The following is a 23,318-nucleotide window of genomic DNA, read 5'->3' on the forward strand; positions in this document are numbered from 1 at the left end:
AGTGATATGAAAGGTCAGGGAAGAAAGTTTACTCTGTGGATGACATCTTGTTTTTCCCAGTTTTGCTTGTTGCTAGGCACTTGGGGCTTTCTGCCCTGGTGACCTTTCTGTACCTGGTCCATCATCCTTGCTCTGTTCATGTCTGTCTAACTGCTTATCACAAAACCACAGACTGTCATCAAGCGCACACCTTCTGCTGCATGAAAACTGGGTTGAGCAAAACTTTTGTAACCTGCAAGGATGCATACACAGCACTTTTCAGCTTGAAAATCATTTCCATATTCTTTATCTCAAACATTTTGTGTGCCCCACTGGGTATGAGAACCAAAGCTTAGCAGAGCGACACGATGTTCTCAAGGTAAATCAAGGGACACATCTAGGACTGGAAAATCCCGTGCTTTTTCACCAGATGAGTCTATCCCTTCTCCTTTCTTCCAGACTAGACCTAGGGCTGTGCATAAGACACTGGTCTGAGATCTGGTTTGGAAGATGATACCCTGGGAAGACACTGTGGCCTGGTAAAGAACGTAAGGGCTGTGACCTCAATTTTTACACTTGGTAGAGGAATCCCAGAGAGACCCAGCTATTTGGAAAGCATCAAAGGAAGAGGAGAATTTGAGGAACAGGATAGGTGAAAAATGGTTGGTGTGCCGGAAGGGTATTCTGGTCAATCCAAGATTAAGCTTTCCATACTTCTCCAGACCTTGGTGTGTTCAAGGGCTGGCAGAGGGGGTGGAGGTGGGACTCACTAGCTTTTTCTTAGTACTTCAAATGGCTTGGAAGGTAATTAAAATCAGCTGGATGCCACTCTAGTGAGAACTTCTAGTCAGGATGATGGTACAAACCTGTCTCACAAACATGGAGATGACAACAAGGACACTGATAGGCGTTATAGAGAGAAAACTAAACTGTGGAGCTATTCTGGGGAATCCATGAACAACTAAAATTACTCTTTTTCTAGTTGCCCAAGATCAAAACACTCTGACTGGCCTTAGTACCGACAGCCTGTTGGGCAAGGAAACCGAAGTTCATGATTTACAATCTGTTTTCAGCTCTTCTTTCCCTCCACTTCCTTCTTTCTTTTATGTAAATCCTCTTTTAGCTTTTTTTTTTTTTTTTTTTTTTTGATGAAGTCAAGCTACTGTATATGGTTCTTCTCTTTACAAGTAAATTGGGTGCAAACAATTAACTCAATGTCTGACTTATTCTCTGACCCTGGGTTGCATCACTTGCTAGCTGGCAAAGGCACTCTGGCTGTCACTTAACCTCTTAGGCCTCTTTTTACTTCTATGTAAAATGGAGAGCGTAGCTCCCACCTCTGATATCATTTCAAGGATTAAATGGGATAATTGGTGAAAAGAGTTTAAGGTGTGCTTGACAGGTAACCATGCTATTGTTACAATTATTCCATTTGCATGCATGTTTCCTTTTGCTGTTGTAACACATTACCAACAAACTTAGTGGTTTAAAATAACACAGATTTATGGTTTTCGAGTTCTGGAGGTGGAAAGTCTGAGGCAAGCTTTAAAAAACTAAAACCTAGCTGTCATCAGTGCTGCATTCCTTCTGGATCATCTAGTAGGTTATATTTTCCCCTACAGTCTGCCTGTATTCCTTGACAGCAGTCCCATCTTCTTCTTCAAAGCCCACAGTGGAGCATCTGATCTGTTTCATTGATTCTGACCCTTCTGCCTCCCTCTTATCAGGACCCTTGTGATTACCTTAGGCGCACCCCAATAATCTTCCTATCTCAAGATCTTTAATCACATCTGTAAATTCCCTTTTGCCATCCATATAAGGTAACATATTCGCAAATTCTGGGGATCAGAAGACGGACATCTTGGGGATAGTCATTAGTCTATCCACAATCATTAATATTTCTTATCGAGTAGCTCATTTAATCCTCATTGAACCACATGACGTAAATACTATTTTATTTCCATGTGTGGTCTGAGGTACAGAGAAGTCAAGTCACAAAGCCAATACGTGGTGAAGGAGCAATTCCAAAGAGGAAATTGGATTCTGGAGTTCATGTTCTTATAAGCTGAACTATGTTAAGTGCACATAGTAATCATTATAGTGATGTTAGCTATTATTACTGTTATTCCAACTAAGATTAATATAATAATCCCTATATCATACAGCTCTCGTGAGAATTAAATCAACCTGCGAAAATCACCACTGACTGGTATACAGCAGGTCCTCCAATAGTGCTGCATTTAGCTATTTCCAGTCACCTATTCCCCTTTCTTATCGCTAAGAAGACGGTTAACTTCATGCCTCCCTCCCCAAGATGGCGCCATCGCCCACACCTAAAACTTCCCACTCAAGATGGCGCCTACAGCGCTGGAAGTTACATCAGACCTTCTCAAAATGGCGCAGACACTAGTCATATTCATTTTCCGCCCTTTTAAAGATAGCTTTAGCAGTTAGATGAAACCCTCGGCAGTCTGACCTTCCTAAAATGACGGCAAACGCGTTTGCATCATATCACGACCCTCTCAAGATGGCGTCAGTGTCGCAAACTTAGCGTCGCTATCTTACAGATACTTCCGGTTGCGCCGGAAGCCGGCGTAAGAGGCCAGTGGAGACCTGTGGAGGACTTATTTTGGGTTGGGGCACTTTGGCCGAACCATGGACCGGAGGAAAAAGCCTTTGGACGTCACGGCCTCCTCGGTGAGTATGGGTGTAGAGAATACTAGGGATCCGAGTTTTTTCCGCCCCCACCAGATAAGAATCTTGGCTGAGCTTGTTTCTTAACTCGGGGATCCAGACCTGGCCTCTCCCAGGTGGGAACCCGGACCAACTTTCTAATCCTACAGGACCTTGAACTTGGCTTCTGCCTTTGGACATGCATCCGGACCGGCTTCCCCCTCAGACACGGACCTGAACCTGGTGTCTTTCCTCAGTTAGGGGTCTCCCTACCTCCCTCTGCGACAGACAGTCCCAGGCCTCCTTGCCAGCTGGTCTTCCTTATGGTCGGGAAGGAACCCCGGCCTGTGCTTGCCGTGCACACACATCCCCCTTCCAGGTTCTCCTGTGCAGAGACCAGGAAGGCTCTCCAAGAGCATCAGAGAATGTGACATTCTCCCCGACCAGGAACTAAATAGTTGTTAATGCAGCCGTACGATGATGCGGTGCCTGGGAGCTGTCAGGTCTGACAGGTTGTAAGCGTTTTTGTTTGTTTTTTAAAGTTAGTTACTTCTAGGAAGAAAACCTGTTCTGAGTACTTCTCTGTGCCAGCACTTTATATGCATTGTCTCACTGACTCCTCCCAGTTGCTTTAGGAGGTAGGTGCTAGTAATATTTCCATTTTATACACAACCGGTCGAAGCTCAGAAAGGAGAAGTGGCATTCCCAGCTTACGTACAGAGTTCTTAGCGATACAGACTGGCTCACTCAGTCTGGTTGCCTTTTCCATTGTATCAGAGCAAATAGACTAACCTTTGCTTTAACCTTGAGTTTACTGCAAAGTATAAGGATGCAAGGACCGAACAAGGAAAACATCTAAATGCCCAATATTTAAATCCCTTTTCCTCATCTAACAATGAAAATTAGTACTAGTTATGTTTGAGGATTAAGAACCAAAAAGATAGAAAAATTAAAGTTATCCTATCCCAAAAGGTTAAAATTAACAATGATCATAATAGGAATGCCAACTGGAAAGAGACAATTTTCTGACCATCTTCCTTTTAAAATTCACTTCACCTTATCCAAAAGGCTGAGAAGTGATTCTCTTTTTAAAATTCAACAGTTGTTATAAAATAGGAAAACAACTAGAAAATGGATGGTTTGTATGGCTAGAAAATTGATGTGGTTAAGAAAGCTTACAAGAAAAAGTGAAGGTTTTTAAATTTGTTTTATTAAATTTGGAATATTAGGTCCGGGGATGAACTGCCCTTTGCATTATTCCTGCAAAGGCTACTTTTAGATTGATTTCTTCTGAAATAGAAATAATTGAACTCAGTCATTTTGATTTCCCTTTAAAGTCAGTCCATAATGCTGAGCTTTATATGTTATGATTTACAAATGCCCATATATATAAGCAACTGTTCCAGATCTTTAAAAAGGAAACTGCCATACCTTTTTTTCTTTTCTTTTCTTTTCTTTTTTTTTTTTTTTTTTGTGATGACTGATACAGCAGAGGGCTAGGTATGGGAATTCACTCAGTTGTCCTGTTTCCTTTGCCCTGACTTTTCCTATTCTTGAACCCTGTGATTGAGTTGAACTTAGTTTCTGAAACATACTAAACCAAACCTGGAAGCATTTTTATCATTTCCTTATTCTACTTTATTTTTGGCTGTTGAACTTCTGATGACTCTGGACAGAAGGAACTGCTGTCTACCTGAACTTTCATGCTACTTTTTATCATTCTTATAGCATTAATTACTTCTTATTTATATTATAAGTTATCTTTCTTATTAGATGGTAAGCTCTACATGAGGAAGGAGTATGTCTAATTTCATTTTTGTATCCTACTCTTCAGTGTTCAGTGCCAGGCACATACTGGGTACTTCAGTTGCTAAACAGAAACATTTCCCTGTAGAAGTAATAAATTGTTGTGATGATTTAATGAGATTATACCATATGAAAAAGCCAAGTACAGTACTAGTCAGTAAGTGTAGTTGAATTTGAATCTAAAAGATGTGGACTTCATTTACTTTGCTTTATCAGTTTCCCTTTGCCCAGAAGAAAGTTTTTGAGTGTTGAAAGTTAGAGTAGAAATAGATTTTTAACAAAGCTGGGATGAAATATGACTTAGTTTTATTTTGTATTGGATTCCACATGAAACATTTAATTCAGTATTCATTTCTGTCCATTTATAGGAACTTGGAATTTTGCTTTGAGAATTACAGTAACTTAGAAATTCAGTCACTCATAGACTTAAATAAATGTTTTCATTTGTTTATTGGTTTTATTCCAGTTGGTAGACCTTAAGGCCGAACTCTTTCGAAAACAAGAAGAATTCAAACAAGAAAAACTTCTAAAAGATTCTGGAGTTTTGGGGAAACCAAAAACAACTACTAAGGTAAAAATAAGATCTAATTATCTCCATTGATTCCAAACATGGGGAATTATACCATACTTAGGTTTGTTTGTTTTTTTTTCCCCTGAAGTTGGAAACGGGGAGGGAGGCAGTCAGACAGACTCCCGCATGCGCCCGACTGGGATCCACCTGGCACGCCTACCAGTGGATGATGCTCTGCCCATCTGGGGCGTTGCTCTGTTGCAACCAGAGCCATTCTAGCGCCTGGGGTAGAGGCCATGGAGCCATCCTCAGCGCTCGGGCCAACTTTGCTCCAATGGAGCCTCGGCTGCAGGAGGCGAAGAGAGAGACAGAGAGGAAGGAGAGGGGGAGGGGTGGAGAAGCAGATGGGCGCTTCTCCTGTGTGCCCTGGCCGGGAACATCCTTAGGTTTTTAAAAAAGTATTTGTGGTATGTGTTACATATAAATATTAAGGAAAAATCCCTGTATTGTATTTGAACATCTGCATGAGATGTTTTAAATATTAAAATAGAAATAGGTAAGATTATTTAAAAGCACATTTTAAGGCTCTACTTCATTAGCACTTCTTTTGGAAAAGTACATGCTATTAATAAGTGGTTTGTTGCATTCTCTTGGAAGATTTTCTAGTTACATAGGTGTTATAAATCAAGACAAACAGGTGATATAGAAATTTAGCAAAAAAATATCAGGGTCTTTAAAGGCTATGAATTGTTTTCTAATTTTATAGGTAATGATATCTACTATTCATATTACTAATTCTCTAATATACAGTCGTCCCTCACCATATCACAGTTTACTTTTCGTGGTCTCACTGTATTGCGGATTTTTAAATTGTATATATCTAATTTTGGATTTTTTGCTATATTGCAGGATTTTGCTGTATATAGGTATTTTTATATATTATTTAAATTATTTTTGCAGTAAAATAAGCAAAATGTGGGAAAGGTTTAGAAGAGTATGGGGAGGATTTATAAAGCCTTAAAATATATATAAATAATAAAATAAATATAAGGTTGCTACTTCACGGATTTTCACCTATTGCAGGTGGTTCTGTAACCTAACCCCTGTGATAGACAGGGATCACTGTATACATTTTTATTATAGGCTTGAATCATTCAGGAGATAAAGAAGTCACCCTGTGCAGTTGTATAAAGAAATTCCTTACATAATTCAGGGCTTTTCTTTTCAGCTCTAGCTTTGCCATGTATACTATTTGTAGGACATAGGTTAACTTTCAGAAGATCTAGTAATCTCCATTGATTTATAACTGGTCCCCAACCCCTGGGCCGCGGACCGGTACCGGTCCGTGGGCCATTTGGTACCAGTCTGCAGAGAAAGAATAAGTAACTTACATTATTTCCATTTTATTTATATTTAAGTCTGAACGATGTTTTATTTTTAAAAAATGACCAGATTCCCTCTGCTACATCCGTCTAAGACTCAGTCTTGACACTTGTCTCAGTCACGTGATACATTTATTCGTCCCACCCTAAAGGCCGGTTTGTGAAAATATTTTCTGACATTAAACCGGTCCGTGGCCCAAAAAAGGTTGGGGACCACTGATTTATAAGATCTAATGGTCTCTCCATTTTTTTTTCCTTCTGATGTACAAGTAGATATGTTTTGCAATCATTTGGTGGTTCTGCTTTGTCTTTTTAAATTATTCTTCAGAAACCAAGTATCTGGAACAAACAGAATACAGGAGTTTCAAATCGAGCTGAGAAAGATGCAGAACAGAAGATTGAGGAACAGAAGACTTTAGACAAAGCAAGGTAAAGTTGAACTCTGGTAAATGTAGTTACCACTGAGGCTACCAAATCAAAGAAATGAAAGTTTAATTTTACTCTTTGACTTACAATTAAAATTTTTATCATCCTTCTAGCCAAATACTCTGCAATATAAAATATACTCTAAAAATAGTGTAATTTGCCAGATGTATTTGCAATTTTAGAAGAAAATAAGACATAGCCTCAGTTTAAAAACGAAAGAGTCCCACTTTGAGCTTCTTTTAGGCACTAAGATTATCAACAAGTGTTTTTTATTTTCTTAAAGCACTTTTTTAAAAAATGAATTTATTGATTTTTAGAGCAAGAGGGACAGAGAGAGAGAAAGAAAAAAACTTGATTTGTTGTTCCACTTATTAATGTTCCACATTAATTGGTTGATTTTTGTATGTGCCCTGATTGGGGATCAAACCCAGAACCTTGACATATCAGAACCACACTGACTGAGCCACCTGGCCAGGGCTTCAACAAGTATTTAAGAAGTGCATGAGAGTGTCATTCTGGGATAGGCAGTATGACATTAGCATTTAGAAACTAAAAATTTTCCCCAACTTTTTAATATGAAAAACTTCAAATCAACAGAATAATTGAACAAAGAGTACAAAGAATGGTCTAATACTCTTCACCTAAGTTCAAATAAACATTTTTCCATATTTATTCTCTCTGTCTCTCTCTGTCTCTCTGTCTCTCTCTCTCTGTTTCATGTGTGTAGAGAAATTTTGTTACCTGTAATATTTTGGTGAATATCTTCTAAGAACAAAGATATTCTTTTATATAACCACACTGATAACAGTATTATCTATTATAATATCCATATTAAAATTTCACCAATTATTCTAGTACAATTATGTCCTTTAAAGTTGTTTTTTTTAATTTAACCTAGGAATTTAATCAAAATTATGCATTGTATTTAGTTGTCATATCGCTTCAGTCTCTTTTAATTTAAAACAATTTTTTTGACTTTTTGTTGTCTATTATGCCATTGATGTTTTTTAAGATTCCACACCAGTTGTTTCTGCAAAGTCCCAAAATCTGATGAGTCACATTAACTGATTTGATAAGAATACCATGTAAGTGATAGTGTGTTCTTACCATGGAGTTTTTACCATTGTTTTTCTTAACCATCTGGGGTGTTGCTCTGTTGTAATTGGAGCCAATCTAGCACCTGAGGTGGAGACCATGGAGCCATCCTCAGAGCCCGGGCCAACTTTGCTCCAATGGAGCCTTGTCTGTGGGAGGGTAAGAGAGAGACAGAGAGGAAGGAGGGGGGGAAGGGTGGAGAAGCAGATGGGCGCTTCTCCTGTGTGCCCTGGCCAGGAATCGAACCCAAGACTTCCACACGCTGGGCCGATGCTCTACCACTGAGCCAACTGGCCAGGGCCTGAAAAGACATTTTTTATGGCTGAATAGTATTTCACTATGTGTGTGTGCCATTTTCTTTATTCATTCATCTGTCAGTGGACACACTTAGGTTGCTTCCATGTTTTGGCTGTTGTAAATAATGCTGCAATATTTTCAAGTTAGTATTTTCATATTCTTTGACTAAATATCCAGAGGTGGAATTGCTGGATCGTATGGTACTTCTATTTTTAATTTTTTGAGGAACTGCCGTACTGCTTTCCACAGTGCCTGTGCCAGTTTACATTCTCATCAACGGTGCACAGGGGTCCCTTGTCTCCTTATCCTCCCCAGCACTTGTTTTCTTGTATTTTGATGATAGTTATTCTCCCAGGTGTGAGGTGATATCTCCTTGTGGTTTGGATTTGCCTTTCCCTGATCGCTAGTGATGTTGGGCACCATTTCATGTACCTGTTGGCCATCTGTATGTCTTCTTTGGGAAAATGTCTATTTAGAACTTCTGCCAATTTTTAAAAACTTTTAATTTATTGGGGTGACAGTGGTTAATAAAATTATGTGAGTTTCAAGTGTACAGTTCTGTGGTACATCATTTGTATATTGCATTTTGTGCCCACCACCCAAAGTCAGATCTCCTTCCGTCACCATGTGTTTGACCCCCTTGACCCTCTACTTTCCTTCCGCCTCTCTTCTCTCTAGTAACCACCATATTGTCTGTTTGTGAGATTTTGTTTGTTTTTCTTATTTGTTCATTCATTCCTTTCAATTTTATATCCCATATGTGAGTAAAATCATGTGGTTCTTGATTTTTTCTGTGACTTGCTTTGCTTAGCATGATATTCTCAAGATCCATCCATGTTGTTGCAAATCGCTGTCAATTTTTTAATTGGATTATTCGGGATATTTTTTCCCTAGTAAGTTGTATGAATTCTTTAAATATTTTAGGTATTAACCACTTATCAGATACGTGATTTGCAAATATCTTTTCTCATTCAGTTGGTTGCCTTTTCATTTTGTTGATGGTTTCCTTTGCTGTGCAGAAGCTTTTAGTTTGATGTAGTCCTCATTGTTTATTTTTGCTTTTGGTGTCAAATCCAAAAGTCATCACCAAGACTGAAGTCGAGGAGCTTACCACCTATGTTCTATCTTCTAGGAATTTTATGGTTTCAGCTCTTACATTTCAAATCTTTAATTTATTTTGAGTTTGTTTTTGTGTATGTTGTTAGAGAGTGGCCCAGTTTCATTCTTTTGCATGTGGCTGTCCAGTTTTTCCACATCATTTATTAAAGAGACTTCCCTTTTCCCATTGTATTATTCTTGGTTCCTTTGTCTTAAATTAATTGACCATATATGCATGGGTTTATTTCTGAGCTCTCAGTTCTGTATCATTCATTGATGTGTGTGTTTTTATGCCAATATGATACTGTACGGTTACTGTAGCTTTGTAATACAGTTTGAAATCAGGGAGTGTGATGCCTCCAGCTTTCTTCTTTGTTCAGACCAGGCACCCTTGTCTGAAAACAGTAATGTAAACAATTTGCATCATATTTGGAGATTTACTTGGAAGGCTGCAAATGGAAAATACACCTCTTTCACTTTAGGGTATTTAAGTTGCATTTGGCATTTAAATTAAGTCAGAATCTTCATTCATTTATTCATTCATCAAATACTGATTGAGCACCTACTATGCTTCAGGTATTGGTTTAGGCACTGGGATACAGTCATGAATAAGGGAGTCATGGGCCTTGCTCTTCTAGAGCTTACATTTGGCAAAGCAGACGTGGCTAGCTCCGAGGGTCCCCTCAGGGTGAGGTGGTCAGTTGTAGTTATGGTTCCTTGTTATCAGGCTGGATCTCTTGGGAAGATCGCAGCAATGAATCTGAGGGTGGGGCAGTCTTTTCAAGAGGGGCCATTAATATTTCTAATACTTGTTTTGTTTCCTCCTAGGGAAAAATTGGAAGAAAAAGCTAAATTATATGAAAAAATGACTAAAGGAGACTTTATAGGTAAATAAAAAATTATTTATTTATGCTTCTTTATTTTCTATGATTCATACAGCCCTCTGGTATTTTATTATTTGTTAATAACTATTAGAATAAGGAGAAAAGTTTAAATCAAACTGATTATTTTCTGTGCCAAAGACAGGGAAGTCAGCAATAATTTTCCAGTTGCCCAGTGGGTGCTGGGCATGTGTTAGGTGCTGTGAGGGACAAGTAGGTACAATATAAGCCAGAGCCTCTGCCCTTCAGGGCTGTCCTTAGTGGGGGAGATGGTCCAGAGCAAAGCAAAGTTAGGAAAGGTCTAAATAGGCACAGTTATGAGCAATTACAGCTTTGTAATAATTTGAGAGGAATTATAATTATACTGGGAATGCTAGAGTTTTTTCCTGTTTCCCTATTTTTCTCTATTCTCTGTTTTGTCTGTGATATGCTTATAATTGCCTTTTTTTAAATGATAATAATAAAAAGATATCACTTTCTTCATACCCCCAGAGAAAGAAAACCCAAGCTACAGCTAGACAACAGTAAAAGAGCATTTACAAAGCAGTTTACAAAGAAGGCAGATGTGGAAGTCTTTAGGGCGAAGACAGGGTCTTAAGGGCTTTGGCTGGCGGATGAAAGGGGTTCTTTCGGGGAAGAGTGGTGCAAGCCGACCATGGCAGGAGGAGAGGGCCGGAGTTGGCAGGGAAGACGTGTGTGGCTGGTCTGAGGGACCAGCGAAGGGGGCAGCAGGGCCGCAGAAGAGGAGCAGGCTGGACCCCAGTCATAAGCTGCCCTTCCAGCCGAGCCCCCTCTTCCAGGACAGCAGGGGACTCCAGCGTGGGAAGGTCAGGCACTTTCAAAGCTAGGAGAGGCTTTACCTTCCTGAAGAAGCAGCAGGGTGACCATTAACCAGGTGGCCTAATATTATGTGGTCTTGTATCTCAGCTCTGGGAAAATACATCTCTTTCCCACTGGAGGTATTTTGTGACTTTAAAAAAAAATTGTTTGTCCGGGAAAGCCTTTATTTAAAAAAATAATCCAAGTCTTTTCTCTGATTCAAACTTGACGTGTATTGGTAATATGGGCTTCGGGTACAAAAGAGTATGCCTGTAGATGTGGAGATTTGCTTCTGTTCAAACCGCAGGCCCACCTCCTGATAGGCATATAGGGCTTGCCTGTTTCGGCAAATTAAACTTTGGGTCTTCGGTTATTCTCCACTGTACAGTGGGGTAACACCAGCACTCGGTCATAGGGAACCTAACATCTGTTCCATTTCAGACAAAAAGACTCAAGTGACTGCATCTTAAATCCCACATAGGGAAACATCAATAAATGTTATTTGTGAATACATCAGATATCCTGGGTTAAACTAACTCATGGATGGCTGTTTAACTTTTCAGTATATGTTTGAGCTCAAGTAGAGCATAAGCCCTGAGGGCAGATAGCATCTTACACATCTCTGTGTCCTGCAGATCCTGGCAGCATGTCTTGTCTGAAAGTGATGCTCATTGGATTGAAAAGAATTCAGATGACTTTTTTTTTAACCTATATTATGACCCTTAAGACACTTACCATACCACTACTATATAATTAGTATTAAGTGAAACAGCTCACCTGATTTAAGAGGCGTATTACCTATAACAACCAAGGTCTATTCTTGTCTGACAACTTGAGAAATGCAGTTCTACTTATGTGTTATATAATTGGCTATGTGAGCCTCTTGAAATCAAATGGTTGTGTTATCTTAAAATCACATTCTGAGATGGTATTGCTTACTTAGTGTATTAACAGGCAGCAGAAAACTTCAGACTTTTTAAAGATTTTTTGCAGGGTGTATGTTTCCAATGACCTATTTATAGCTCTCCTGTCCAGTCCCAAGGTTGCTCTGTCTTTGTAAGTGTTCCAGTGGGTGGAGTCATCAACTAGTGAACTGTCAGGGGTACAGAGCTACCCATGGATGAATGTGACTGCTTCATTTTAATTCCATGAGTGGTTTTCTTCTTTAATGTCAAGAATTTGACAATTGATTTTTATGTCCTAGATGAAGAAGTAGAAGATATGTACCTTGTGGATTTCAATCAGAAGATCATAAATAAACACAAGGAAATGGAGGCATTTGGTACCAATAGAGATTCCAGAAATGCAGGAGAAAGAGATGATGATGAAGAAAATCTTCCTGAAAAAGATATACCTCCTCCCCAGGACCCCAGTGAAGAATGGTTGGTGATAGGTGATTTGATCATATAGTAACATTGTCAGGCTTGTGTTTACTTTTTAACAGCGCTTTTGGTTGTTATCAAATCATTTCTCTTTACCCTTCCTCAGTTTTCTTTTGGGACTCCACTTTAAGTAAGATTGGATTTATAGATGTAGAAACAGTTACTCCAATGAAGAAATTAATTACAAATAAAGACTGAGCTCTTGTCACGTGCCAAGCGCTGTTACAGGAGGCCTTGGTGCGCCTTTTCCATTGATGTGAGTTGTTTAGGCAGAAGCACATTCCTTGTTACCCATGTCCTTATTCAGACTTCATGGAGAGTCCTTTGTCTAGTTTCCAGTGAGCCTTATTCTGACTGTGACATTTTCTGGCAGTGTAATGTAGGCATTGTGGACCTTGGACCTGGACAGTAGTACTAGCTCTTCCTTTCCCTGGCAGTGTGACCTTGATTAAGGTCCTCAACAGTCTGAGGCTCGCTTTCCTCACCTATAAAGCGGTGATGGCAGTGCCTACTTCCCCTGATTGTTTGCTTTACACTTTCTTCAGTAAGAGTATTTTAGAATACCCAAGAAACTGCTATCTGTGGAGTATAAGCAGACATTTTGTGAATATGTGTTACTGAAATTATTCACAATTTTACCTACATGTATGTGAGTAATGGGGAAACCAAACTAGTCTTTTCCTTATAGAAAGACCAATATGTCAGTAAGAGACCAGAAAGCAAATTCCATTCTGATGATTTTCTCTACTTAAGACACTGTTTAGAAACTTGTTCAGAAGTGCTTAAAATTATATGGAGATACACTGATGCTATGAAAATGTCCTCAGAGAACTAACTTTGTATGCCCACCCACCTACCTGTGTAGGGCCCCACCCATCTTCCCTCATGACTCGGATATCCTCATCATCATACGGTTTTTGTCAGGAACTGTTTAGGATTGTTTGCAGCATTCATTGACTTTTGTCAGCCTTGGGCTCAGTGGACAGGAGTTTCTTATGAGCCGAAGAGAGCAGTCCCTATTGTGGGGTCCAGCGATCGTGCCTCTTCATAGTACGGAGGGTGTTCACATTAGTCCAGATAAAACATGTGCATTGGGATAGAACAGGTATCTTCTTACCTACCTTCTAAAAGCTTATATTTGGGGTAGGTTATCTGGCTGCGTGCTTGCTCTAAGCGACCAGACAGAGGCACATACCATGCAGTCTCTTCTGTCAGTACTGTTTTATTCTAAGTCAGTGGTAGACAAACTCATTAGTCGACAGAGCCAAATGTCAACAATACAACGATTGAAATTTCTTTTGAGAGCCAAATTTTTTGAACTTAAACTATATAGGTAGGTACATTCCTTATTGAGGTAGCGCCCGCACGTGGTATTTTGTGGAAGAGCCACACTCAAGGGGCCACAGAGCCGCATGTGGCTTGCGAGCCGCAGTTTGCCAACCACTGTTCTAAGTGATTCTCCCTCATCTGAACTCTGGTAGCACTTAAATTATTTCCCACTCCTTTCGGTTTCTTTATTATTGACATTTAACTGGCCTTATTGACAGAAAAAAATTGGAGGCAAACTTAACTTTTAGCATGTTGCCTGCTGTTATTAAGCATTTCATGGGCATGTGCCTTAGCTTCCCCTAGACTAGAGCTCTTTGAAGATGACATGCCTGAGCTCTCCTGTGTTACTCTGGTACCTCGAGTAATTGTCTCCCCAAGAGCTTGCTCAGTGACTGCTGGTCCCACAGCAGCTGCTGACTGCTGTCTTGCCACTTCTATTTTGATGGGATCTGTGTGTTTTGGAGGCCTTATCCAGAAACAGAATAGCCTATGATTGCTTTTCATTCAAAATCTCATCTCCTTTGAAAGGTTTAGTGTCTTTTTTTCCCCTTATTAATGCCTGTATGATTACAAGCAATTTGTCAGTGATTTGAAGAGTTTGAAGGGTAATTGAAGGTGTCACATGCCACCATATAGTGAAGAAAGACACATTGCAAGCAGTTCTGATACTTTTTTTGTTTTTAAATTAGGATCCAAAATTGTAACTGCTTGTATAAGCCTTTCAGTAGTTAAATTCGAGGTGTTGGAAAATGATTTTGCAAAAATACTGTAAAAGATTACTTAGACCATCTGGCTAGATGGTGTTCCTCCTTCATTCATTTAAAAAAAGGGAGGGGGAAGAAACTGCTTCTTGCAGTCGGAGGTTTTATTTCTTGTGGTAATCAGCTTTACAACTATAGCAGTGGATTCCCAAACTTCAGTTTTTAAATCATAGACTGACCATTGGAATCAGCCTGTGATAGGAAAGAAGTTGCTAACAAAGGCCGAGCCCCACACATGGGGATCTGACCGTGAGTCGCTCCACCAGCAGTACTGGCCCCTTTCTGTGTTTTTAGCACCCTACTAGAGGCTGGGGGACATTCCCTGCCCACAATTTTAAAAATAAAAAATCTTTTACATCATAATGCAAATGAAATGTTTTTCATTAAAGTCTGTCCATGTTACCTGTTGTGAAAAGTCTAAATTTCATTTGCCTTGCTCTCTGCATGGCTTCCCCAACTGCTGTCTAGTTTGGGTAGGGATTGGGAAAGAGGACCTAGAGGTGAAAGATAACAGACTGGCCTACTGAGGAGGTGGTCTGTGGTACAAAAAGTGTGTGGCTTGGCTTCCTCTAATTAAAAAGAGTTCCAAAATACTGTGACTTTTATTAAAAAATAAATTTCTAATTCTTTGGAAAATTGTACCAATTGGAAGAAACAAAGGAAAGGATAAAGTGTCAGATTTGGGAAGACAGAGGAAATTGAGAGTCTGGTACAAAACAAAATTAATATGATGCTGATAAACTATTTGGAGTTGTCTAAACCAGATTAACGTGAGCTCTGAAATGTTTCATCAAGCATCTGTACAAGTATTTATCTTTGAAATTAGACATACATGATAATTTTCTATAGTTTCTAAAACAAATAATTAATAAAGGGCACAATGTGTTTATTGTATTCCAACTTTTAACTTTAAAAAGCATGTTTTTATCAATGGTAGTGGTCTCTCAGGTTGAAGGGTTTTCTTGGTTGGGAGGCCTCATTAATTTTTTACTGTGCACCACCTCCCTAACTTAGGAAACCATATGTTTTGTACAAAGCCTTCACATCTTTTCACTTTTATTTCAGGGTGGATTATATGGATTCTTTAGGGCGATCCCGACGCTGCATGAAAAAGGATTTGCCACATCTGCTGGAGATGGATAAAAATCTTCAGGGGAGGCTGTAAGTGTGTTATATGCAAAGTTTTGCCAGGTCTGAGCTGCAAATACAGGGATAGTTTTGTAGCAAGGCTGTCTTCAGTCAATTATCTTTGGTATTCCAATAAGGAGATCGTTTTTTAATGTATAAGAATATTTGCTGAAGCACTTATTCACAGTTAGCATACACATATATACATAATCCACACTCAGGGAGCAATAGGAATGGATGGTCCATATTGTATAGCTACTCAAAGGGATGAGTTAGAGCTGTATCTGTTTACAGGCACACCACAGAGATATTGTGGGTTCAGTTCCAGGCCACTGCAGTAAAGCGAGTATCACAATAAAGCAAGTCACACAGTTTTTAGATTCCCAATGCACATAAAAATTAAGTTTACACTATACTATAGTCTAGTAAGTGTGCAATAGCATATGTCTAAAAAAAAGAGTGTGCATACTTTAATTAAAAAATACTTTATTGGCCTGACCTGTGGTGGCGCAGTGGATTAAGTGTTGACCTGGAACGCTGAGGTTGCTGGTTTAAAACCCTGGGCTTGCCTGATCAAGGCACATATGGAAATTGATGCTTTCTTCTCCTCCCCCCTTCTCTCTTCTCTCTCTCCTCTCTAAAATGAATAAATAAAAATTTAAAAAAATTAAACAGAAAAGATACCATTTAAAAAATACTTTATTGCTAAAAATTGCCAACTGTCACCTGAGCGTGTTGGAAAAATGACACCAATAGAGTAGCTTGGTGCTTGGTTGCTGCAAACCTTCAATTTGTAAAAAACACAGTATTTGCAAAATGCAGTAAAGTGGAACACAATAAAGTGAGTATGTGTGTACTTAGAAGGATGTCCAATTACAGATCTAATTACAGAGTAACAAATGTTGAATAAGCCAACAAACCTGTGGAGAAAGGTGTTTAAGAATATATATTTGGTTATCCCACAGCAAGTGGGGGGCAAGGAGGCAGTTAGCTTATGTATAAAGGTTTTTTCTTTATACATCTTTGCCTTTTGAAGTAAGGGCCTAATAGCTAGATTTTTTTTCTGTGGGGCCTAATACACCTGAGAGATAACTTGCTAAAACATTTCAGGGAATAAAACTCCTCTCACCAAGAGCAGCGTTTGTACTGAAGGGGTTCAGGGAAGGTCCACCTTGTCCACTTAAGTCCTCCAGATTCAGTTGGGTCTGGTGTTGGCACAAGGTGCAGAATCCCTAAGCTGTTTAACAGAACGTGAGGCACTGGCCAGGCCACAGCATTATGCAGCTTCCTCAGCCCTGCATGGGACCATCCAGAGGAGGCCTGCACTTCCTCCTCTCTGCCTGTGCTGTCTCTCTCTATTTAGTCCAGGACCAGGATGAGAAGGAAAGTGGTTTGTCTCAAGTGCTGCAAGATTCCATTATGCTACCCTGGCCAGGTAGCTCGGTGGTTGGAGTATTGCCCCACAGCACAAGAGGTTGCCAGTTCAATCCCTGGTCAGGGCACATACAAGAACACATCGATGTTTTTGTCTCTCTTTCTCCCCCCCCTCCCTCTCCCTCTCCCTCTCCTCCCCCCCACCTTCCCCTCTTCCTGCCCTTCCCCCTCTCCGTCTCCCTCTGTCTCCCTCTCTCCCTTCCTCTAAAATCAATAAAATAAACATTAAAAATAGATTCAATTATGCTAATGTAACACGTCATCTGCTTGATTTAAGAAAGGTGAAATATTTTTTGCTGTTTTCCAGAGGTATGGTGGGTCAGAAACCTTTCTAAGGCACCGTCTTCTTTCTTAATTGAGTGACTTATTCATGATGCAGCTGACTGAACTGAAGCATTGCTGTCTCACAGCTCTTATCTAAAGATAGTTTTTGCTCTTTTTCTCCTAGTTTTGTTAGTCCTGCTACTGAAAAAACCTTACTCTCTGAAGACATGAGAAAAGAACTTCAGCGTCAGCAGTGGGAGGACGAAGAGAGGGAGGCCCTGAAAAGGCCAATGGGGCCCATCCATTATGAAGACATTCGGGAAAACGGTATCATCCTCTTACAGCTTTTAAATCACGTTTGTATCTTGAGCTAATGGCAAGCATAAGGGGAAGTTTTCATTTGTAAAACAGCTCTTCTTCATGGAAATAAGAGATTCTGCTATGGAAATTGAAATGATCCCTTTTGTTCACTTTATAGCCTGAAAAATACTCATATTGGGAATATCTTCCTAACAGAGGCTCTTAATCCAAGAGTCTGTCCTCCAAGAGAAGTGAAGACAGCCTGTGGCTGAAAATTAATGAATTTTTGTTACATTTATCACTTGGTAAAACAGATGAAAACTATTTCTAACATGCTTTTTTGCTTATCTTTTTTTTTTTTAAGCTTGTACAAAATACACTGAATTTCTTTTTGCCAAATTTCTTGTAGGATGTAATTTACTGACCAGGGAAATCTATAATCTCTTTTGTAATTTTGATTTATTTCAGAGGCCCGGCAACTTGGTGTTGGCTATTTTGCCTTTGCTCGAGATAAAGAGTTAAGAAACAAGCAAATGAAAACTTTAGAGATGCTGCGTGAACAGGTACAAATTAAATTTTGAGTTGATGTTAAGAAGACTTGAGCAGCTGGTTTCTGCAAAAAATTGTAGTAAATTAATTAAAAATTTAAAGTGATACTGTATTCAGAATGCAATTATAGATTTCATGGTAATTGCCATATTATTTTGATGTTTCAAACTTTAAGATTATAGCTGCTTAGAAGTAACTTGTGTAACTTTGAATTTGGTTTCAAATATACCTATGAGTGGCCTGGGTAAGAAAATAGAAAGTTTGCTTAAGGGATTAAGGAGTAGAACAGAACTGGTTGGTTTTCTTGAATGTTAAGCCTTCTGAATGCTCTGTGAACACTTACTAAACTCCAAAAAACATCAGAGGGCTTGTGTAAGAGTACTTTATAAGTTTTCATTTTGAAGATCTCTAGGATAGAAGGGGCATGAAGCAAATAATTTTCTAATTTTTTGTTCTCTTTAGACAACAGACCAGAGAACAAAACGAGAAAACATAAAAGAAAAGCGAAAGGCTATGTTAGAAGCAAGACTTGCCAAACTTCGACAAAAAAAGATGAAAAAGTCAAAAGATGATGGAGCAGATGAAGAAAATACAGGTATGTCATGGCTCGTGTTGTTAAACTTCAAAAGGGAAAATTTTAGTTCCATTGATGTCTCAGTAATGAGACTGGCAATATGGAAATTAGCCATTTAATTTTATTCTCTTAAGAACACCCCTTTGAGGTACTGCCAGAGCAGTTTTTATAACTAGATGCGGAATGACACACCAAGGAATATTTTTAGGTTACAGAACAGAATGGTTTAGTAACTCTTAGTTTAGTTATGTACATACATGTTATAAACCTGATTTTTTTTTTTTTTTTTTTTCTGTGGCTACAGTTTTTGTTATTAGGTATTTGTTTTAAAGAAGAAATACATTCACAAAGTCAGATAATAAAATAATTTACAAATATGAGTATGGACAGCTCATGAAAGGACTGTTAAACCACTTAGCGCTGTTAAATATTATGTTCAAACTAGTTCACTATATGAGTTGTGCTGGTCTGGGCTAAATTGCCATGAGCAAGGGACCCCTACAGAGGCTGCCTGAAACAAGAGGGAAGTCCGCCTCTCACTTCTAACATTTCAGAGTGGTGGGTGTCCAGGTAGTGGTAGGTCTGCCCCAGATGGCCCCCCAGTAGTTCAGCTTTCTCCTGTCTTGCTGTTCCCACCATTCCCTAGAGGGTTGCTTTCACCTGCACAGTTGAAGCTTGCTCTCCAGCACCTGTTCAGGGTCCAGCCTTGAGGAAGGAGGAAAGAGGGGAGGGCAACCACTTTCCTTTTGGGAATGTGAGTCGGAAGTTACACTCAGCCTATGCATTTACATCCCAGTGGCCAGAATACAGGGCGGCTGGGGACCAGCTTCTCTAATGAAGTGCCATGTATCCCGCTGAGACTGGGGTGTTTTGGTGTCAAAAGGATGAAGGGGACTGTGCGTGCTAGGGGAACATAGAAGCCTCTTCGGCTCTCATAGAAGCCTTGTGCTAAGCCATGGTCTGTTTTCTGATTCTGAACACAAGTTTAATTTAGCTCTGAAAGAAGACCAGAAAGAGTTATGAATTGGAAAATTGTCCATTTAGTTTCATATAATTGTTGTTTCCCTGTAACATGTTAAGTTCAGCATGTTTATTCTTGCTCTACTCCTGAATAGGAAAGTGGTTTATCATTTCCACAAGTTGTGAAGTGTCACCACAGTGTTTTTTAAAAAAAAAATATGGCCAAAATTGAATAGCTTACAGACTGTCACTAAACTGCAGCTCTTCATCATCTTAAGTTCCATTGCTTTGTCTGAGACCCTTGCTTTAGTTGAGTAACTGGGGGATATCTGGTCCTTTGATTGTTTGAAATCTGTTCAATTTGGGTTTGAGTCCTGGCTCTTGTCACTTTTGACCTGTGCAGTATTTCTGAGCTTAATTTTTCTCATATACAAAATGAGGATAAAATGGGAATACCAATATTGACTTTATTAAGGTTGTTACAGAATTAAATGAACTATTATACACAAAGTATTTATACTTAACCCACTGCCTGGGACATGATAGGTGCTTAGTAATTACTGGTTATTACTCCTATTCTCAGGATTAGTATACTCTATTTTTAAAAATTAAGTAGTTTTAAGCTTTATTATAATGAAGTCTTATTTCCCTACAAAATACAGATGGAGATGTTATTGGGCCTTTGCCACCAGAACCAGAGGCTATGCCTACTCCACATATTGCTGCCCAGAGCAGCAAAGTAGAAGTCATCATTCAAGAGAGGAAGGATACCAGGCCTGGAGTGCCACACGTCCGGGAGTGGGACAGAGGAAAAGGTAAGGGTGGGCTCCAAGGTGTAAAACCCTTTCCGGCAGTGGGCTCTCCACGAGAGGCTTTCTAGTTCTCCTTATCTGAGTGGGGTTCTAATGAGTCTTTGTGGTCTTTTGAGGCTTAAGAAATTCTCCACATCCATCACGTTGTTTCTCCTCGATACCCAGACAGAGCTGTTTATAAACAGCAACACGAGAAAGGGTGATTACAAAAGATCATGATCCACAAGGCATCATGTTGAAGGATGAATATTTTTTCTTTTTTTTAAAGAAGTACTTGGATGAAGTTTCATGAAATTCATGCTGCCTCATGTGGTTGCAGTTTTGGAATGCCATTTTTCAGGAATTGCTTTTAAAATCTTAGGAAGATTTGGTATTTTAATGTATTCAGTGTTTTTGGCAGTCTCTTTTTGTTCAGTTAAAATGGTCTGCATGCCGGTGTGTTAACCTGGATTCACATATGGTTCCTTTGGGTTATGCAAAATTTTCTGTAAATACCCCATGGTGTCCACAGCAACCTCTCTTTAGAATAAGACTATATTTTATTACTTTTTGAAAGAGGTTGTGTCAGTACTATATTAACTCATGCTGTCTGAGCTGATGAGATCCAAGACTAAAGTAGAAGATTTTCTAATAGGGGAGTGCCTTTGGTGAGTGCGGCTGTTAGAAATAGAGATGAAATACAGAGTTAGGTTTGAACAGGTTCCTTTGTGTCATCTAAAACTCAAAGGACAATATTCCTGTTTGTTGTGAATTACCTACAACATCAAGCCAAGCAAATAATTTGAGTGTTTAATTTTTTATATATTACCCTCTTAAATTTAATTTTAGTACCTTCCTGACAGTGTTTCCAGAGCCTGCCAGATTTCTACACAGAGCCTTTCTTGAATTTTTGCCCTTCGGGAATTAGTCACTCCCTTCGCTTGGCTCCCTTTACTTCTGTAGGCATTACATGTGCCTCATATTAAACAATTTTTAATTTATTGATTTGAGAGAGAGAGAGAAACATTGGTTTGTTATTCCACATATTTATGCACTCATTGGTTGGTTCTTGCTGTCCCCTGCAACCTTGCTACCAGACCTGCAACCTTGGTGTGTTGGGACAACGCTCTAACCAGCTGAGCTACCTGGCCAGGGCATGTGCCTCACATTACAGTTTTATTATTGCTGTCCTTGTTTTTCAGAGAACTTGAGGTGGCTTTTAATAAATACATGTAGTAATTAAAAAATAATAACATTAAAAATTCATCTGATTCAGTAATCAATTCTAATAATACCCTTTCTTATTTTTACTAGAATTTTCCTTTGGGTACTGGTCGAAGAGGCAGTCAGATCTCCGGGCTGAAAGAGATCCTGAGTTTGCTCCACCATCGGATTACTTTGTGAGTCAAAAGAGAACTGGTTCTTTCAATAGCCAGACGTGGAGTAGACCTGCCCCTGCACAGAGTGATGGAGGGCTGCGCCCCGGCCAGAGCCAGGACCCCGGCTGTTCACAGACGTCATCCACTCCTGCCCCCAGCAGCCCACCACAAGCCCCCACTGTCACTTTTGAAACTCTGGATGATATGATATCCTATTATAAGCAAGTGACATGAACTTAAAAAACATTTTGACTTGGACCACACTGTTGATGGTTTCTTCCTCTTCCAGAGCAGAGAAAATTACTTAACTTTAGGGACTGAATTGTAACTTTCTTTTCCTGTCCTTTGCCTGGAAGATACAGGTTGGATTTGTCAGCAAGGAAGAAGTGAGTGGTACCATGGGAAATCGGTGGCCACTTGGCTGTAATTTCTTTCTAATTGGTGTGGAGACATACTCATCTGGATTTAAGTGTAAGCTATGATAGAGTAGAAATATTCTGTAGTAATTTGACAACAAGAAACTTGTAATCCTTTTATACCTACACCCATGACTTGTCCAGATTTAAGGACTCCATTCCTTTCCTTTTGCAAATGCTAGCATGTAGATGTCTTTTTTTCCCCAAGGATTCAGCTTGCAGAGCAGTTGATGGGAGTATCTATTAGGAGAAACTTTTTCCTGTCAAAGAGCAGCAAATGAGACATTGTGACCTAATCTCCAGGAGGACCCTGAAGCTGGAGAACCGTTAAGCAATAATATTTGAAAGGCCAGGGAGGAGAACTTTGTAATCCAGAAAGGTCGAAATTGAAGCCACTAACTTTTATTAGTTATGATTTTCATCACCCACATGTAGTGGGCATTCAGTAAATGTCTGTTGAATGACTGAGGCACATGTGGAAGCCATTGGGCCTGGTTGGACAGCAGGATGCTCCTTAGCTGTGAAGATTAGCTTTTTAGCTCATTGTTTTTGGGAGGTGAGTCACCTCAGAAGCCTGACTGGGATAGACATGGGCTAGAGTAGGGGCAGGGAGGTCCCTTCATCTTTCCTAACAATGGGGGTCAGTGAGCAGGGCTCCAGAGTGACTCCCTGTGCCTGGTGCTATCCCTGTCCTTTGTCTGCGACACCGCAGTGTCCTCTTTACAGCTGCAGACTTTACAGCTGCAGATCAGCAGTAGGAGTTGGCCACCAGGCCCAAAAGGCTCAGATAGCTGCCTCCTGGGCCAATGAGTCCTGTAAGAATGTGCTAGGGCAGATCCTCCAAGTGCCCAAAGGAGCCCATCCTCCCCTGGGCTCTGTGATACACGTTTTCCGTTCCCGCAGTACTGTAGTGTTGATGTAAGTGCACTCATTCTGTTATAGTTGCAAATCGGAGCACAAAGAGGGTCAGTGACATGTGGCATCTAAATGGCAGATCTAGGACTTAGACACAGTTTAGGCTTAGGTGTGCTCCAGACTCATGCTTTTTCCACCACCTTTTGCTCTTGGTCTTGTTGCTCCAGTA

General features: G+C 39.7%; 1 protein-coding gene across 1 annotated transcript; it reads left to right on the forward strand.

Moving 5' to 3' along the window:
* The first annotated feature begins 2,535 nt into the window (after positions 1 to 2,535).
* CCDC174 (coiled-coil domain containing 174) lies at positions 2,536 to 22,754 on the forward strand. Its single transcript, XM_066351295.1, has 11 exons — positions 2,536 to 2,676; positions 4,925 to 5,029; positions 6,680 to 6,780; positions 10,096 to 10,154; positions 12,172 to 12,349; positions 15,505 to 15,600; positions 17,450 to 17,592; positions 18,034 to 18,128; positions 18,577 to 18,709; positions 20,311 to 20,463; positions 21,754 to 22,754. The coding sequence occupies exons 1-11, from the start codon at positions 2,635 to 2,637 to the stop codon at positions 22,050 to 22,052; spliced, it is 1,404 nt and encodes a 467-aa protein (XP_066207392.1). The 5' UTR covers positions 2,536 to 2,634; the 3' UTR covers positions 22,053 to 22,754.
* Positions 22,755 to 23,318: the final 564 nt, after the last annotated feature.

The sequence above is a fragment of the Saccopteryx leptura genome, chromosome 10 (assembly GCF_036850995.1).
Source record: "Saccopteryx leptura isolate mSacLep1 chromosome 10, mSacLep1_pri_phased_curated, whole genome shotgun sequence".
NCBI classification, from domain to species: Eukaryota; Metazoa; Chordata; class Mammalia; order Chiroptera; family Emballonuridae; genus Saccopteryx; species Saccopteryx leptura.

What these genes read in the sequence shown, in the direction of transcription:
- CCDC174 (XM_066351295.1), top strand. Translation starts at nt 2,635, where the DNA reads ATGGACCGGAGGAAAAAGCCTTTGGACGTCACGGCCTCCTCG. An exon ending in AACCAAAAACAACTACTAAG is followed by an intron (nt 5,030 to 6,679) that starts GTAAAAATAAGA and finishes ATTATTCTTCAG; the next exon opens with AAACCAAGTATCTGGAACAA. An exon ending in AAAAATCTTCAGGGGAGGCT is followed by an intron (nt 15,601 to 17,449) that starts GTAAGTGTGTTA and finishes TTTTTCTCCTAG; the next exon opens with TTTTGTTAGTCCTGCTACTG.